This window comes from Macaca nemestrina, chromosome 11 (assembly GCF_043159975.1).
Source record: "Macaca nemestrina isolate mMacNem1 chromosome 11, mMacNem.hap1, whole genome shotgun sequence".
NCBI classification, from domain to species: Eukaryota; Metazoa; Chordata; class Mammalia; order Primates; family Cercopithecidae; genus Macaca; species Macaca nemestrina.
The window spans coordinates 139,696,654-139,714,546 of NC_092135.1; the positions used below are offsets into that span (position 1 = coordinate 139,696,654).

The window sequence follows — 17,893 nt, forward strand, 5'->3', positions numbered from 1 at the left end:
GCTTGCCTTGGCCTCCCAAAGTGCTGGGATTACAGGCGTGAGCCACTGCGCCCAGCCAACTCTACAGAAGATTTACAAATATTTTAGATCTTGTCAAAACTGCAAGAAGAAAGAAAAGGAAAGAGATTCATCCCTTCTTAATTTCTCTTTTACTTTTTTTTTTCCAGAGTCTCGCTCTTGTCTCCCAGGCTGGAGTGCAGTGGTGTAATCTTGGCTCTCTGCAACCTCCACCTCCTGGGTTCAAGCAATTCTCCTGCCTCAGCCTCCCAAGTAGGTGGGATTACGGGCGCATGCCACCACGCCCAACTAATGTTTTGTATTTTAAGTGGAGATGGGGTTTCACCCTGTTGGCCAGGCTGGTCTCGAACTCCTGATCTCAGATGATCCACCCGCCTTGGTCTCCTATAATACTGGGATTACAGGCATGAGCCACCACACCCAGCCTCCTTCTTAATTTCTTAGGGAAGACTTTGGAAAACAAACATCAGCAGATAAAAAAAATGTACATCCTACACAAGTGATAATATTCAAAATCCTCAGCCATAAAAATAAAGGCCTTTTATTTGGTTTTTCTATGCCAGTACAGAAACATCTGGACAACACTCTTGAGCCCGCAGAGGCTCCCGGCCACACCCACTTCTGCTGCAGGGACTGTATGCCAAGGAGCCGAACCGTTGAGACACAGTAGCCAGGCCCTCCTGAGGGCTCCAGAAGCTCTAGGTTACGGGGTCACCTTCTTGTAGGTGACATGAAGATGCTGGGTCATTGGCTGTGTGGTGGTTGCCATGGAGACTGTCTGTTCAAGTTTGCCTTCAGAATTCAGCCTGAACTTCCGGGTAATCTGAGCAGGAGAATGAAACAAAAATACCTTAGTTTTATCTCAAAAGATTCAATCAACGCCCATGTGCCCATCGCATGCCACGCACTCGTCACGGGCTGTGAGCCAGGCAGTGTCCTTGCCAGGGGATGACAGACACAGCCCAGGGCCCCTGGGCACGTCACAATCCAGGTGCCCCTCAGCTGTCTCCAGAAAACCACCAGGTGAACACAGGGATTGTTTATTTAGAAGTCACCTTTTTTTGTCGACGGCCATACCACCCTGAACATACCCGATCTCGTCTGACCTCGGAAGCTAAGGAGAGTTGGGCCTGGTTAGTACTTGGATGGGAGAAGTCACCTTTTTTTGGTCTCTACAAATTATATACCTGATCAGACAAGCACTGAGCTTCCAATGCTTCCCTTCTCCACTGCCTCCCACTTTCACTGTGACTAGAACTGATGTCCAGTGTGTTCTTGGAAAGCTCAGAAACACCATCTTTGGAACAGTAATTCATCAGAATAAATTATAGCAGCTGTTTCCAACAAGAATCCAAGCCTATGGCAGCTAAGTCCCGAATGAGTCAGCCCTGTATGCCCAGAATGTTTGCCAGCAGATTATGAGTGCTCACTGTCAAAAGACAATTCTCTGATGGGCACTCTCTCTCTAGTGTCCCAGACGTGTGGGGGGTCAGGTGGGGGACACCAGAAGTCGATGAAACGGAGTTCTGCTTATGGCCATGGCTAACTACTCTGTAACTGACCAACCCCCTCGCAGATAACCCAGATTTTAAGAAGTTTCCTTAAAGGTGTCAGAGAACCACCAAGTCAGCAAGGACCAGCGTCCCAGAGAAAAGGAAGTGTGGAGGTGAAACCCAATTTGGAGCAACTGGCCCTGATGCTTTTGCTGCCTGGAAGTCAAGAGGTTCAGGGGTGGAGGCTAAGAGGGATGTGGCAGCTAAGAGGCTGAGAAGCTGCGTGAGGCCTTCTTGGACTCATGGAGCTGGAGGGACAAACACTGGAATTTGGTGTCCGTCTAGGAGGAGAGGCTCAGCCGGGCGTGGTGGCACATGCCTGGAGTCCCAGCTACTCGAGAAGCTGAGGCAGGAGAATTGCTCGAACCTGGGAGGTGGAGGTTGCAGTGAGCCGAGATTGCGCCACTGCACCTCAGCCTGGGCGACAGAGCAAGACTCCGTTTCTAAAAAAGAAAAAACGAAAAAAAGGAGACGCCCAGGAAAGCACCCCAGCTTTGGGTGGGGACCCTGAAGGGTCCCATCCCAGGAGTAAGGGTTAACAGAAACAGGCTGGTAGTCCAGTTTCAAACCAGCTCAGTCTCTTCTGAACAGGAGCTGTCCATCCATGACTGACAGGCAGAAGCACAGAACCACTCTTTGGTGAGGATAACATCAAATGAAGCCTCAAGTCATCTCTACAATTTTTCATACATAATGTCTAGAATCCAAGAAAAAAAGAAAAACTCCTTAGGTTACTAGGATATAAGATCAAAAGAAAAAACAGGAAATAGACACCTCCCCCACCCTCACCCAGGGGATGCCAATATTGGCATTATCAGAAGACAATATGGAGAATTTCTGCAGATAAAATTTATCAAAAAAATAGAAATTCTGTAACTGAAAAACAATCACTCAAATTAAGGCCCCAATGATGAAATAAACAGCAGATTAGACACAGATGAAGAAAGGATTAGTAAACTGGAAAATGATCAGTAGGAAATATCCACATTGAAGCCTAGAGAATAATGGAAACTATGGATGAAAGCATAAGGGACACATTGAAAATTGCAAAAGATTGAACACATGTGTAACCAGAGACCCAGAAGAAGACAGGAAAGAAAATGGAACACATGGGCAATATTTGAACAGATGATGGCCAATTTTCTGAGTCTAACAAAATATATCAAGCCACAAATTCTAATTATATCACAGCAAAACTTTGGCTGATAATCAAAGGCAAGACAATAGAAACTTTAAAGCAGCCAGGGATGGGTGTAGGTGTAATGGTTAAGTGTCAAACTGACCAGATTAAGGAACACCTAGAAACCTGGTAAAGGATTATTTTGAGTATGTCTGAAAGGATGCTTCCAGAGGTGACTGACCAGGTGAGGAAGATCTGCCCTCCATGAGGGTGGGCACCATCCAATAGGCTGGGGGGCCCAGAGAAAATAAAAACAAAGACAAGGCAAATATATCCATCTGTTTGCTGGAGCTGGGATACACTCTTCCTCCCCTGTCCTTGGACAACTCCAGGCCCCCCGACCTTTGGACTCCCAGATGTCACCAGCACCTCCTCACTCTTCAGGGATCTGAGGCCTTTGGCCCAGGACTGAGAGTGACACCATTGGTTTCCCTGGTTCTGAAGCCTTTGGACTTGGACTGAGCCATGACACTGGCATCCCAGGGTTTCCAGCTTGTGGAGGGGGCTTTTTATTTTATTTTTTGAGACGGAGTCTCGCTCTGTTGCCCAGGCTGGAGTCCAGTGGCCGGATCTCAGCTCACTGCAAGCTCCGCCTCCTGGGTTTACGCCATTCTCCTGTCTCAGCCTCCCGAGTAGCTGGGACTACAGACGCCAGCCACCACGCCTGGCTAGTTTCTTTTGTATTTTTTTTTTTTTTTTTTTTTTGGAGACGGAGTCTCGCTCTGTCGCCCAGGCTGGAGTGCAGTGGCCGGATCTCAGCTCACTGCAAGCTCCGCCTCCCAGGTCTACGCCATTCTCCTGCCTCAGCCTCCCAAGTAGCTGGGACTACAGGCGCCCGCCACCTCGCCCGGCTAGTTTTTTGTATTTTTTAGTAGAGATGGGGTTTCACTGTGTTAGCCAGGATGGTCTTGATCTCCTGACCTCGTGATCCGCCCGTCTCGGCCTCCCAAAGTGCTGGGATTACAGGCTTGAGCCACCGCGCCCGGCCTCTTTTGTATTTTTTAGTAGAGACGGGTTTCACCGTGTTAGCCAGGATGGTCTTGATCTCCTGACCTCGTGATCCGCCCGCCTCAGCCTCCCAAAGTGCTGGGATTACAGGCTTGAGACACCGCGCCCGGCCGTGGAGGGGCTTTTATACTATTGAATGCTACATTCGTTAAGTGTACATGAAATAGTCATGAAGTTAGGCCATATACTAGGGCATAAAATAAGTCTCCAACTTTTTTTTTTTTTTTTTTTGAGACGGAGTCTAGCTCTGTTGCCCAGGCTGGAGTGCAGTGGCCGGATCTCAGCTCACTGCAAGCCCCGCCTCCCGGGTTCACGCCATTCTCCTGCCTCAGCCTCCCGAGTAGCTGGGAGTACAGGCGCCCGCCACCTCGCCCGGCTAATTTTTTTTGTATTTTAGTAGAGACGGGGTTTCACCGTGTTAGCCAGGATGGTCTCGATCTCCTGAACTCGTGATCCGCCCGTCTCGGCCTCCCAAAGTGCTGGGATTACAGGCTTGAGCCACCGCGCCCGGCCTCCAACTTTTTTTTTTTTGAGATGGAGTCTTGCTCTGTTGCCCAGGCTGGAGTGTGCAGTGGCGCTATCTCGGCTCACTGCAAGCTCCACCTCCCGGGTTCACACCATTCTCCTGCCTCAGCCTCCCCAGTAGCTGGGAATACAGGCGCCCGCTACCACACCCGGCTAATTTTTTTGTATTTTTAGTAACGACGGGGTTTCACCATGTTAGCCAGGATGGTCTCGATCTCCTGACCTCGTGATTCGCCCACCTTGGCCTCCCAAAGTGCTAGGATTACAGGTGTGAGCCACCACGCCCGGCATCTCCAACATTTTTTAACAGACTAAAATATTAGAGGGTATGTTGTCTGGGCTTTATAGAATTGAATTAAAAATCCTAAGCAATAGAATCTATTTTAAAAATTCTCAAATGTGTTTGGAAAATAAGTAACATATCTCTAAATAACTCTGTTCAAAGAAAAAAAAATCACTACAAAATTAGCCCAGTGTGGTGGCGGCGCCTGTAATCCCAGGTGCTCGGGAGGCAGAGACAGGAGAATCGCTTGAACCCAGGAGGCAGAGGTTGCAGTGAGCCAAGATCGTGCCACTGCACTCCAGCCTGGGCAACAAGAGAGAAACTCCATTTCAAAAAAAAAATGAAAAACAGGACACAAAAAGCACTAACTAGAGAAGAAAAATGGTAACAGAATTAAAACATTTGGTTCTAGACTGGGCATGGCGGTTCACACCTGTAATCCCAGTGTTTTGGGAGACTGAGGAGGGTGGACCACCTGACGTCAGGTCGAGACCGGCTTGGCCAACATGGTGAAACCCTGCCTTTACTAAAAATACAAAAAATTAGCTGGCCACGGTGGTGGGCGCCTGTAATCCCAGCTACTTGGGAGGCTGAGGCAGGATAATTGCTTGAACCTGGGAGGTAGAGGTTGCAGTGAGCCGAAATCACGCCATCGCACTCCAGCCTGGGCAACAAGAGCAAACTCTGTCTCAAAAAAAAACCGAACAAACAAAACAAACAAACAAAAAAACATTTGGTTCTTCAAAAGGAACTGTCTAGGAAACAGAAAGGCAAAGCACAGGATAGGAATATGTTGTTGGCAAGTGCACCTGATAAAGGACTTACACCCAGAACAAACAACAGACTCTTACAACTCAGGAATAACACAAACACTCAAACAAACGGGCAAAAGATCTGAATGTGCATTTCACAAAACAAGAAATACAAGTGGCAAATAAGTACAACAGAAAGATGATCAGCATCGTTACACAGCAGGGAAGTGCAAATTAATATCACAATGAAACACCACCTTGTAGTGGCCAGGATAAAACTCAAAGGCCAACCCTTGGCGAGGCTGTGGGACAACCTTGCTGGGGTGTCAAGGGGGACAGCCACTCTGGAAGAGTTTGGTGCTTACCACAGAACCCAGCAGTTCCAATCCCAGGTATGCACCCAAGAGAGAGAGAAAAAAAAAACCTGTCCACACAAAGTTAGGTCTGCACATGCTTACAGCTTTATTCATAATAGCCCGGAACTGGAAACAAATCAAATAAACATCCATCAATAGAAAAGATATACAAAACTGACACACTCACTGGTGGACCACCACACAGCAACAAGCAGACACGGCACATGCAGCAGAACGCGTCAATCTCGAGAGCGTTTCAGTGAGGGAAGGAGACCGGAAACAAATGAGTGCCTGTGCTGTGGCTCCGCTGATGCGGAGGAGCGCTAGGACACGCAGAGCTGCTGGGCAGATAAAGAGGAGGAGCGCTAGGACACACTGAACTGCTCGAATGATGACAATGGGCACTAGGACATGCAGAGCTGCTCAGTCTGCAGTGGCAGAAACCGGGCCGGGGGCTGTGAGAGGGCAGCGGGGGCCGCCTGTGGAGCACAGGGACTTTCTAGGGTGCTGGGACTGTTCTCAGTCTTGACTGGGGCAGCATTACAAGATTATAAATGCTTGTCCAAATGTATCAAACTGCACACTTGAAGTGTATGCATTTATTCCACATAAAGTATACCTCAATAGAGATGATTTTTATTTTTATTTATTATTTTTTTGAGACGGAGTCTCGCTCTGTCTCCTAGGCTGGAGTGCAGTGGTGCGATCTCGGCTCACTGCAAGCTCTGCCTCCCAGGTTCATGCCATTCTCCTGCCTCAGCCTCCCCAGCAGCTGGGACTAGAGGTGCCCGCCACCACGCCTAGCTAATTTTTTTGTATTTTTAGTAGAGACAGGGTTTCACCGCGTCGGCCCGGATGGTCTGGATCTCCTGACCTCGTGATCCGCCCACCTTGGCCTCCCAAAGTGCTGGGATTACAGGCGTGAGCCACTGCGCCCGGCCGGAGATGATTTTTAAAAAGTAGAGGCCATGATAATGAAGACAGCGTGATATTGGCATAGGGACTGACAAACAGACCACCTGGAACCAGAGAGACAGTCAGAAGCAGACCTCTGATGAAGGATGCTGAGGGGCTCGGGGGGCGGGTGCGTGGGTGAACAGGGGGCCAGGCTCTTCAGCCAGGGTGCAGGGCGGCTGGCTCTCATCTGAGAACAAGGAGAGGGGACAGCACCTCACACTACACACACCACTCAACCCCAGGTGGATTAATGATCTAAAGGAAAGATTTTAGGGTGAACTGTGAAGCTTCCAGAAAAATTCAGAATACATATTTTGACCTGTTAGTAAGGAAAGGCTGCTTAACTAGGACACGTTAAAAACAGAATCAATAAAAGAAGAGACTGGCAAACTGAACCACATAAAATCCAGAACCTCTGCTCTTCAAAAACAATTTGTAAAACTCAAAAGATAATCGCAAACCGAAAAAGCTATTTGCAACACATTTAGCTAACAAAGAGCTTTATTCAAATTATATAAAGAACTCTGACATGTCAGCCAGAAAAGGCACAGTGGAAGATGGTCACCAGACCTGAATAGGCACCTCACCGGAGGATGGCCCAGCAATGACGTGAAAAGATGCTCAAGTTCACATCACAGGTCGCCAGCGGCAGCCCCGGCTGCAGTTAGGTCCACAGCCACCCACATAAGGCAGGAAGCTGGGGAGGCTCTGCCAGGCCGGGGGCCTCTCTGAGCCTCACTGTAAAATGGGGCCTGGGCCTGGACCTGCCTGTTCTCAGGGCTGCCGCAAGGCACGTGCTGCACAGACCGCACGGGGCCCTGAAGTTATAAAGCACAGACACACACAGCACAGGGAAGGTGCAGGTCAGTGGGAGCCTGGGGACCCCTCAGGCCCTCCCCTAAAGAGTCACATGAGTCTCTTCAAACATGCTCAGTTCTCCCCTGGGGTCTGCCACCACTGCTCAGTCACCGGACATGAGCGACAAGCTGTCTCTGGGGCAAGCCGGCCCGGGTCCCTCGGCAGCCCACAGGTTCCACCACGCTCAGTCCACAGCTCACGAAGGCATTGCCACCCTCTGTGGGGCCTGCAGTCTGGGCCATGCCCACCAACACCCACACAAACAGTAAAGACACTCACATGTCCCATCCCAGCCTGATTCCCCAGATGCCACGGAGAAGCTAAGGCAAGGCCTCGCTTCCCCAGTACAAGCCTCGCTCTCTTCAAGGGGTTCCAGCCCAGTCCTCCAGAGCGAGGGGGAACAACCGGATGCCTCCGCATCCACGTGCAGACACCAGGTCTGAGGCTATGGCCGGCAGCATCAATCCTGACAGCCGAGGAGGGGAAATGCCCCAAACCGCAGTCAGCAGGGCCACAGTGCCTAACAAGGGCCTCAGGACATCTGTACGGGGAAAAAGGGAAAATGGGACTGCTACCTCACACTACAGAGAAACAATAATCCCAAATATCATGTTTCTTAAAAGGAAAAACTGGCCAGGCACGATGGCTCACACTTATAACCACAGCACTTTGGGAAGCCGAGGCAGGTAGATCACTTGAGGCCATGAGTTTGAGACCAGCCTGAGCAACAAAGTGAGACCCCCATCTCTATTAAAAATGCAAAAAATTAGCTGGGAGTGGTCCTGCACGCCTGTAGTCTCAGCTACTTGGGAGGGTGATGTGGGAGAATCGCTTGAGCCCAGGAGGTGGAGGCTGCAGTGAGCCGAGATCGCACTGCTGCACTCCAGCCTGGGCGACAGTGCAAAGCTCTGTCTAAAAAAAAGTAATAATAAAATAAAAAGTAAAAATATTTTTAAAAAGATAAAATGTAGATGAAAATCTTGTCACCCAGCAAGCAACCCGGCACAGAGCTCTGAGGTGAGGCCTCCTGGGTGAGGACGGCGCGGTGGCTCCTGCACAGCCCCCTACCAGAATGGCAGTGAAGGAATGCTGTCCACAGCGTGAATCCACAGGAGAAAGAGGAGAGGTGGCACACAGCCACAGAACGCGAGGGGCTGGAAATCAGACGCACACGGGGAATTGACACAGCCGACCGAAGGGTGAGGCTGAATGCAGCACCGGGGACAGGCGAACAGCCTGCCTCACACCCACAAAAGCTCCATGGCACAGCCTGAGCGTCTCTATGAGTGGCTGTGGATGAAGGCTGAGAACAGCAGGTTTGCTTGAAAATGTGTTTCAGAGGCAATTCAGCATTATTTCATGTATTTATTTTGAGACAGGGTCTCACTCTGTCACCCAGGCTGGAGTACAGTGGCATGATCACTGCTCACTGCAACCTCCGGCTCCCAGGCTCAAGTGATTCTCCCACCTCACCCTCTCTTTTTTTTTTTTTTTTTTTTTTTTTGAGACGGAGTCTCGCTCTGCCGCCCAGGCTGGAGTGCAGTGGCCGGATCTCAGCTCACTGCAAGCTCCGCCTCCCGGGTTCACGCCATTCTCCTGCCTCAGCCTCCCGAGTAGTTGGGACTACAGGCGCCTGCCACCGCGCCCGGCTAGTTTTTTGTATTTTTTAGTAGAGACGGGGTTTCACCGTGTTAGCCAGGATGGTCTCGATCTCCTGGCCTCGTGATCCGCCCGTCTCGGCCTCCCAAAGTGCTGGGATTACAGGCTTGAGCCACCGCGCCCGGCCCCACCTCACCCTCTCAAGTAGCTGGGACTACAGGCATGCATCCCCAAGCCTGGTTACTTTTTGTATTTTTTGTAGAAACAGGTTTTGCTATGTTGCCCAGGCTGGTCTTGAACTCCTGGGCTCAAGCGATCTCCTGCCTCAGCCCCACAAAGTGCTGGGATTACAGGCGTGAGCCACCACGCGAGGCACAGTATTCTTCTTAACAGCCAAGATTCAGTAACAACCAACTTGCCCATCAATGAGGAATGGATAAACAAAATACAGCACGCACATCATCAATGGAATAATTCAGCCATGAAAAGGAGTGAGGCCTGAGGCATGCTCCAAGTTGTATACACCCTGGAAACCTTACACTAAGTGACAGTCTACGGCCCCAATTCTAGGACATGCTCAGGACAGGACAGGACAGGCAATCCGCAGAGAAGGTAGATTAGTCGTAGCCAGGGGTTGGGGGAGATGTAAGTTGGGGCCGACAGTTAAAGGGTACCAGGTATCTTTCTGGGGTATAAAAAATGTTCTAGCCAGGGGTTGTGGCTCACGCCTGTAATTCCAGCACTCTGGGAAGCCAAGACAGGAGGACTGCTTAAGTCCAGGAGTTCGAGACCAGCCTGGACAACATGGCAAAACTTTGTCTCTACAAAGTATACAAATAAGTTAGCCGTGTGCGGTGGCTCATGCCTGTAATCCCAGCATTTTGGGAGGCCCAAGTGGGTATATTGCTTGAGTTCAGGAGTTCAAGACCTGCCTGGGCAAGGTGGCAAGAGCCCATCTCTACTAAAAGTACAAAAAAAAAAAAAAAAAAAAAGCTGGGTGTGGTGGTGCACACCTGTGGCCCCAGCTACTAGGGAGGGTGAGGTGGGAGGATCGCTCGAGCCTGGGAGGCGGAGGTTGCAGTGAGCCAAGATCTTGCTACCGTATTCCAGCCTAGGTGATGGAACGAGACTCTCTCTTAAAAATAAAAAACAAAAAAACTCAAATCAAAAACAAACAAATGAAAAAATTAGCCAGTTGTGGTGGTGTGCATTTGTAGTCCCAGCTACTGAGGAGGCTGAGGTGGGAGGATCACCTGAGTCTGGGGGGGCTGAGGCTGCAGTGAGTCATGATTATGCCACAAAAGATAAATGTTCTAAAATTAATTGTAATGATGGGTACACAGTGCTATGAATATACTAAAACCCACAGAATTGCACACTTGGAGTGATTTGAATAGTATGTGAATATCTTTTTTTTTCTTTTTTTGTTTTCGATAACGGAGTCTCACTCTGTTGCCAGGCTGGAGTGCAGTGGTGTGATCTCAGCTCACCACAACCTCTGCCTCCCAGGTTCAAGCAATTCTCGTGCCTCAGCCTCCTAAGTAGCTGGGATTACAGGCGCCCGCCACTACGCCTGGCTAATTGTTTTGTATTCTTAGTAGAGACGGGGTTTCACCACATTGTCCAGGCTGGTCTCAAATTCCTGACCACAGGTGATATGCCCACCTTGGCCTCCCAAAGAGCTGGGATTACAGGCGTGAGCCATTGCGCTCAGCACCGCGTTATATATTTAAAAAGCTGTTAAAAATACATAAGACAGTCGGGTGCGGTGGCTCACATCTATAATCCTAGCACTTTGGGAGGCTGAGCTGGGCGGATCACCTAAGGTCGGGAGTTCAAGACCAGTCTGACCACCATGGAGAAACCCTGTCTTTACTAAAAATATTAAATTAGCCCAGCATGGTGGCACGTGCCTGTAATCCCAGCTACTCGGGAGGCTGAGGCAGGAGAATGGCATGAACCCGGGAGGCGGAGCTTGCAGTGAGCCGAGTTCGCACCACTGCACTCCAGCCTGGGCGACAGAGCAAGACTCCATCTCAAAAACAACAACAACAAGAAGGCAGGCACCGTGAGTGGAGCTGGCGGGACTGGCAGTTGCTCTGGGTAAGTCAGTGAGCGAGTGGTGGGTGAATTTGGACCACACTACCATAAACTTTATAAATACAGTACAGTTAGGCTGCATTAAATTTATGAAAATATTTTTATTTTTAAAAAGTAACTGTGCTACATTAAATGGCTTCTGTTACTCATGCAGTAACAGAGATTTTTCAGCTCCATTACAGTCTTATGGCCCCACCATGGTCAGTCCCACTGAGGAAAACTTCTTTTTCCTTTTTCCCTGAGATGGAATTTCGCTCGTCACCCAGGCTGGAGTGCAATGGCACGATCTTGGCTCACTGCAACCTCGGCCTACCGGTTTCAAGCGATTCTCCTGCTTCAGCCTCCTAAGTAGCTGGGATTCCAAGTGCCTGCCACCATGCCTGGCTAATTTTTGTATTTTTAGTAGAGACGGGGTTTCACCTGGTTGGCCAGACTGATCTCGAACTCCTGACCTCAGATGATCCACCCGCCTCAGCCTCCCAAAGTGCTGGGATTAGAGGCATGAGCCACTGTGCCCAGCTGTAAAACTTCTTTATGCAGCACATAAAGTTACAGAACTCTGAACTTAACAAGGAAGACACATTTCCCCCAATACTCATTGGAAAGATGAGAAACACTGACTTTGTATTTGGCTACAAAGAAAGTCCCAGGAAACTCCCCCAACACTGTAATAACAGGGACAGTTCCTTTCAAGCCCACACAAGCCTAGTAGGACAGACAGGCCCTCCAAGACCCAGCCCTTGCCTCCTTCTCTCCTTCTGGCCCTGCCTTGTGTGTGTGCTTCCTGGTTTCCTCGGTCCTGCTGATGTCAACCCAATGGGGAGGTCCAGCCCCTCAGGTTGTGCTTCCAGCTTCTGTCTGTTAAGTCACTCCGCAGAGGACCCCAAAGCCTCCGGGGTGCAGGGGCTGCATGGCACAGAGCCTTCCCCTGAGCACCACGCCCAGGCTTCCCAACTCCATTGTCTCTCTCCATTCGCAGAAAAAGAGGCACTTTTTAATTAATAAAACCCAAATCTAGTTATTTAGCAAAAATAAACAAGCAAACAAACAAAAATCCTGGTAAAATAGATAACCTTTGGCAAGTATAATCAAGAAAAAGAGAAAACACACACAAAACATCAGTAAAAGAGAAGTGACATAGAATGGCAGATCAAGAGAAAACAGTATCTATTACTTCTTCTAAAAACTCTGAAAATCTCATGAAACAGACACTTTTCCAGGAGAACAATGAATCTGCAGATGAAGCCAAGTAAGAACGTGGAGAGATGAGCAGTCATGGAACAAAGTAAAAGCACAGCTGAGGTCTAGGTCCCAGACATCCTCCCAGAGAGGCCGACCAACTCCCATGGGGCCACCCTTCACCAGAGAACATTTGCAAAAGCTAAGAAGCTCCCAGCTAGCTTGTGAATAACTCCAATATCAAAATGGACAACGATGTCTAAAACCAACATATCATGACAACTCAGGGTTATCCCTGAAAACAAACATGGCCCAGCACTGATGAGCTATTAATATAATTTATTAGAGCAGTCCCCAAACTTTTTGGCCCCAGGAACTGGTTTTGTGGAAGACAATTTTCCACAGCTGGGGGATAGGGGTGGTTTCGGGATGAAACTGTTCCATCTCAGATCATCAGGCATTAGATTCTCATTAGGAGGGAAACCTAGATCCCTCACATGTGCAATTCACAGCAGGGTTTGCGCTCCTATGAGAATCTAATGCTGCCACCTGATGGACAGGAGGTGGAACTCAGGTGGTCATGCTAACTCACCTGCTGGCCACTCATCTCCTGCAGTGAGGGTGGTTCTTAAGAGGCCACAGCCAGTCTGGGGGTTGGGGACACCTGATTTACTGCATTAACAGCTTCAAGAGGAAGGCAAGTAGGGAAAACAGACTAATTCCCAAAAGGTTATAAAAGCATTTGATGAAATTCAAAATTCATTCCTGAATACAATTTTTTTTTTTTTTTTTTTTTGAGATGGAGTCTTGCTCTGTCGCCCAGGCTGGAGTGCAGTGGCGCTATCTCAGCTCACTGCAAGCTCCGCCTCCTGGGTTCACACCATTCTCCTGTCTCAGCCTCCTGAGTAGCTGGGACTACAGGCGCCCGCCACCACACTGGCTAATTTTTTGTATTTTTCGTAGAGACGGGGTTTCACTGTGTTAGTCAGGATGGTCTTGATCTCCTGACCTCGTGATCCGCCTGCCTTGGACTCCCAAAGTGCTGGGATTACAAGCGTGAGTCACCACGCCCGGCCCCTGAATACAATTCTTTTTTTTTGTTGTTTTTTTTTTGAGACGGAGTCTCGCTCTGTCGCCCAGGCTGGAGTGCAGTGGCCGGATCTCAGCTCACTGCAAGCTCCGCCTCCTGGGTTCACGCCATTCTCCTGCCTCAGCCTCCCGAGTAGCTGGGACTACAGGCGCCCGCCACCTCGCCCGGCTAGTTTTTTGTATTTTTTTTAGTAGAGACGGGGTTTCACCGTGTTAGCCAGGATGGTCTCGATCTCCTGACCTCGTGATCCGCCCGTCTCGGCCTCCCAAAGTGCTGGGATTACAGGCTTGAGCCACCGCGCCCGGCCCTGAATACAATTCTTAACGTACTAGAAACGGAATCTTGTTAACTTGAAAAAGACTGTCTTTTTTTTTTTTTTTTTTTTTTTTTTGAGATGGAGTCTCGCTTTGTCACCCAGGCTGGAGTGCAGTGGCGCGATCTCAGCTCACTGCAAGCTCCGCCTCCTGGGTTCATGCTATTCTCCTGCTCAGCCTCCCGAGTAGCTAGGACTACAGGCGCCCACCACCACGCCCAGCTAATTTTTTGTATTTTTAGTAGAGACGGGGTTTCACCGTGTTAGCCAGGATGGTCTCGATCTCCTGACCTTGTGATCTGCCCGCCTCGGCCTCCCAAAGTGCTGGGACTACAGGCATGAGCCACCGCGCCCAGCCTCGAAAAAGACTGTCTTAACCAAGATATGCACCTGCACTGGAAAACAAAAAAAGTAGAAAAATTTTACAACTTAAAAAAAAGGCTATCCAGCTGGGCGCCATGGCTCATGCCCAATCCTAGCACTTTAGGAAGCTGAGGCGGGTGGACTGCTTGAGGTCAGGAATTTGAGACCAGCCTGGCCAACAAGGTGAAACCCTGTCTCTACTAAAAATACAAAAATTAGCTGGGCGTGGTGGTGCACGCCTGTAACCCCAGCTACTCGGAAGGCTGAAGCATGAGAATCGCTTGAACTCAGGGGGCGGAGGTTGCAGTGAGCCGAGATTGTGCCACTGCACTCCAGCCTGGGCAACAGAGTGAGACTCCGTCTCAAAAATAAAAAGGCTACCTTCTTATCTACCAGTAAGTAATTTACAGTGAGCATCTTACAGGTGGTGACACACAGATCTATTTCCACTAGAGTCAGGGACAAGCAACATTCATGCCTGCTGTTCTATCCGTGCTGTGCCTGAGATCCTGGCTGTCCCAAAGTTACACAAGTGGCCCAGTTCGACACAGAGAAATCAGAAGTGTCCACACAATGACCAATAATCAATCTGAAGATTAAACGGAAAAAAATGTATTTACAAGCAACAAAAATGATAAAGCTCTTGAGTTTACCCTAACATGAAATGTACAAGACCTATATGATTAAAACTATGAAGAAATAAAGCTTTTATATATACTATAATACACAAAACATGACCTACAGTCACCATAATACATTGCCATGCTGCTGTATATTGCTATCCATGAAAATATGTTAATTCTTCCCAAATTCACTCATGTATTCAATGCAGTCTTGATGTACATTTTATAAACCTTGAGATGTTTATTCAAAAGTTCATCTAGTAGAGGAAGTGCTTAAGAATGACTAAGAAAATTTGGAGGAAAAATGTGGGAAACATTCCCTTAGACATTAACATGTAATATACAGCTGTGAGAGCTAAAAATGTGTTACCGGTAATGAAGTGGACAAGCAAAGGAAGAAACAGAAACAAGGCTGGGCACAGTGGCTCACGCCTGTAAATTCCAGCACTTTGGGAGGCTGAGGTAGGCGGATCACTTGAGGTCAGGAGTTTGGGATCAGCCTGGCTAACATGGCAAAACCCCATCTCTACTAAAAATACAAAAATTAGCCAGGTGTGGTGGCGCGTGCCAGTAATCCCAGCTACTCGGGAGGCTGAAGCAGGAGAATCACTTGAACCCGAGAGGTGGAGGCTTCAGTGAGCTGAGGTCGCATCATTGCACTCCAGCCTGGGCAACAGAGCAAGACTCCTTTTCAAAAAAAGAAAAAAGAAAAAAACAAACAAACAGACCCCTATATTTATGTGGATGTGGCTTAATATATGTATGACATTCCAAATCTGTGGGGTCAGGATGGAATTCAATGAGTGGTGTTGGGACCACTGGGCCACTCATCTGGAAAAGTTAGAATTATACGCTGCATCACTCAAAAAACAAATGTGAGACAGATTAAAGGTCTAGGTGTTAATGTAAAAAGGAAAGCTGTAAGAATACAAGAAATGAAAGAACAGGCTGGGCGCAGTGACTCATGCCTGTAATCCCAGCACTGTGGGAGGTCGAGGCAGGTGCATCATGAGGTCAGGAGATCGAGACCATCCTGGCTAACACGGTGAAACCCCGTCTCTACTAAAAATACAAAAAAATTAGCTGGTCATGGTGGCGGGCGCCTGTAGTCCCAGCTACTCGGGAGGTTGAGGCAGGAGAATGGCATGAACCCGGGAGGCGGAGCTTGCAGTGAGCTGAGATCGCACCACTGCACCCCAGCCTGGGTGACAGAGCGAGACTCTGTCTCAAAAAAACAAAAAAAACAAAAAAAGAAAATGAGAGAATGTTTTTATCATCTTGGAGTGGACAACAACTTCCTTAGCAAGAACCCAAATCCAAACATTGTAAAGGAAACAGCCCAGAGGCAACGATAGGAAAGCTGAGCATCTGTGGGGTACAACCCATCATGGACCAGGTCACAGACTCTAGGGAAATATGTGTTGCAAATAAAGCAGACGACAGATTAACCCATGGCATATAGAAAGCTCCCACAAATCCTTGAGAAAAAAAAGGACAATCTGGCCAGGCGCAGTTGCTCATGCCTGTAATCCCAGCACTTTGGGAGACCAAAGTGGGCGGATCACCTGAGATCGGGAGTTCAAGACCAGCCTGACCAACATGGAGAAACCCTGTCTCTACCAATAATACAAAATTAGCCGGGCGTGGTGGTGCACACCTGTAATCCCAGCTATTTGGGAGGCTGAGGCAGCAGAATCGCTTGAACCTGGGAGGCAGAGGTTGTGGTGAGTGGAGATCCCGGCACTGCACTCCAGCCTGGGCAACAAGAGCAAAACTCCGCCTCAAAAAAGGGGCAATGCATAGAAAAACAGGCAAAGACTTTGAACCTCAAGTACACAGAATAAGAAGCACAAATGGCCAGTGAGCATGGGGAATGAGCCCTCCCGCTTCTAAGTGAGATTCAAAACAGGAGTAATATTTCATCTTTATTTCTCAGATTTGAAAGGACCGAAATTCTGAAAATATACCACGTTGTTAAGGAGTGGGGAACAAGCTGCCCTCATGCAAGAGATAGTGGGAAGATAATCATGAAGAAATACAATCTGATAGCGTGTATCAAATTTAAAATGTACCTGTCCTTTAATCCAGAAATTTAACTGGGAAAATTTTATCTATAGATACGGATATAGCTGCAGATGTGGACAACCCAAATGTAAAAGGATGTCTGTAACTAACAACAAACCTCAAATAAACCAAACCACCCGCCAGCTGAGGAGAAGGCAATGAAATGAGGGAATGTCCACCCTGGGATGGTCCGAGAAGGGAAAAGAATGAGACAGTGAAGACAGGCCTGTGAGATGCGGTGGCAACACACGCACTACCTCACGGAAGAGGAAAAGGTTGACTCCGCAGACCTCTGCACACACAAGACAGGAGGGCGCTGGGGCAGGGCCGGGAGGGGCTCACCTGCTCTACGTGGGGCTCCTTGGCGAAGGAGATCCTGGCGATGGAGTGGGATGCGATGCACAGCTCCTGCCCGTTCACCTCACCCTCCTCCACCTCTACCACACCTGCAAGAGAAAGGTGGTCAGCTCACCCAGCAGCTGCTCAGCTCGCAGAGAAGCAGCCTTGACTCTCCTCGCCTGCAAGCCAGGACTCCACAGGAGACCCCAACCCTGCAGCCATGGAGGCAATGATACTTCTCCTCCTCCCTGCTTCACCCTGTGGATACAGAGGGAAAGCCACAACTCTCCTCACAGCACAGGCAGGTGCTCTATGGAAGGCCCCTCTTCAGAGGTGCCCAGGGCCCCAGTCCTCCCACCTCCACCTATCAATCAGACTGGCAGAATCACCCCTAGTACATGCAGTGGCAGGTGGGGATGGACATCCAGGAAGAAACACTGATCTAGAGTCACGCAGGCTGGTTTATTTTTTGAGACAGAATCTCGCTCTATTGCCCAGGCTGGAGTGCAGTGGCGTAGTCTTGGCTCACTGCAACCTCTACCTCCCAGGTTCAAGTGATTCTCCTGCCTCAGCCTCCCAAGTGGCTGGGATTACAGGCGTGCACCACCACATCCAGCTAATTTTTGTATTTTTAGTAGAGACGGGATTTCACCATGTTGGCCAGGCTGGTCTTGAACTCCTGACCTTGTGATCCGCCCGCCTCGGCCTCCCAGAGTGCTGGGATTACAGGCGT

At 49.1% G+C, this 17,893-nt stretch overlaps 1 protein-coding gene across 2 annotated transcripts in view; it reads right to left on the reverse strand.

Moving 5' to 3' along the window:
* Nucleotides 1-521: 521 nt before the first annotated feature.
* The window catches only part of LOC105473757 (THAP domain containing 4), a 45,664-nt gene continuing 28,292 nt past the window's right edge, over nucleotides 522-17,893 (reverse strand). For both annotated transcript variants that reach the window (XM_071073781.1, XM_011727731.2), the window contains 2 exons: nucleotides 17,164-17,267; nucleotides 522-841 (listed from right to left, as the gene is read on the reverse strand). In XM_071073781.1, the coding sequence (XP_070929882.1) occupies nucleotides 722-841; nucleotides 17,164-17,267 (224 nt within the window). In that variant the 3' untranslated portion in view covers nucleotides 522-721. The remainder of the gene's footprint in view (nucleotides 842-17,163; nucleotides 17,268-17,893) is intronic.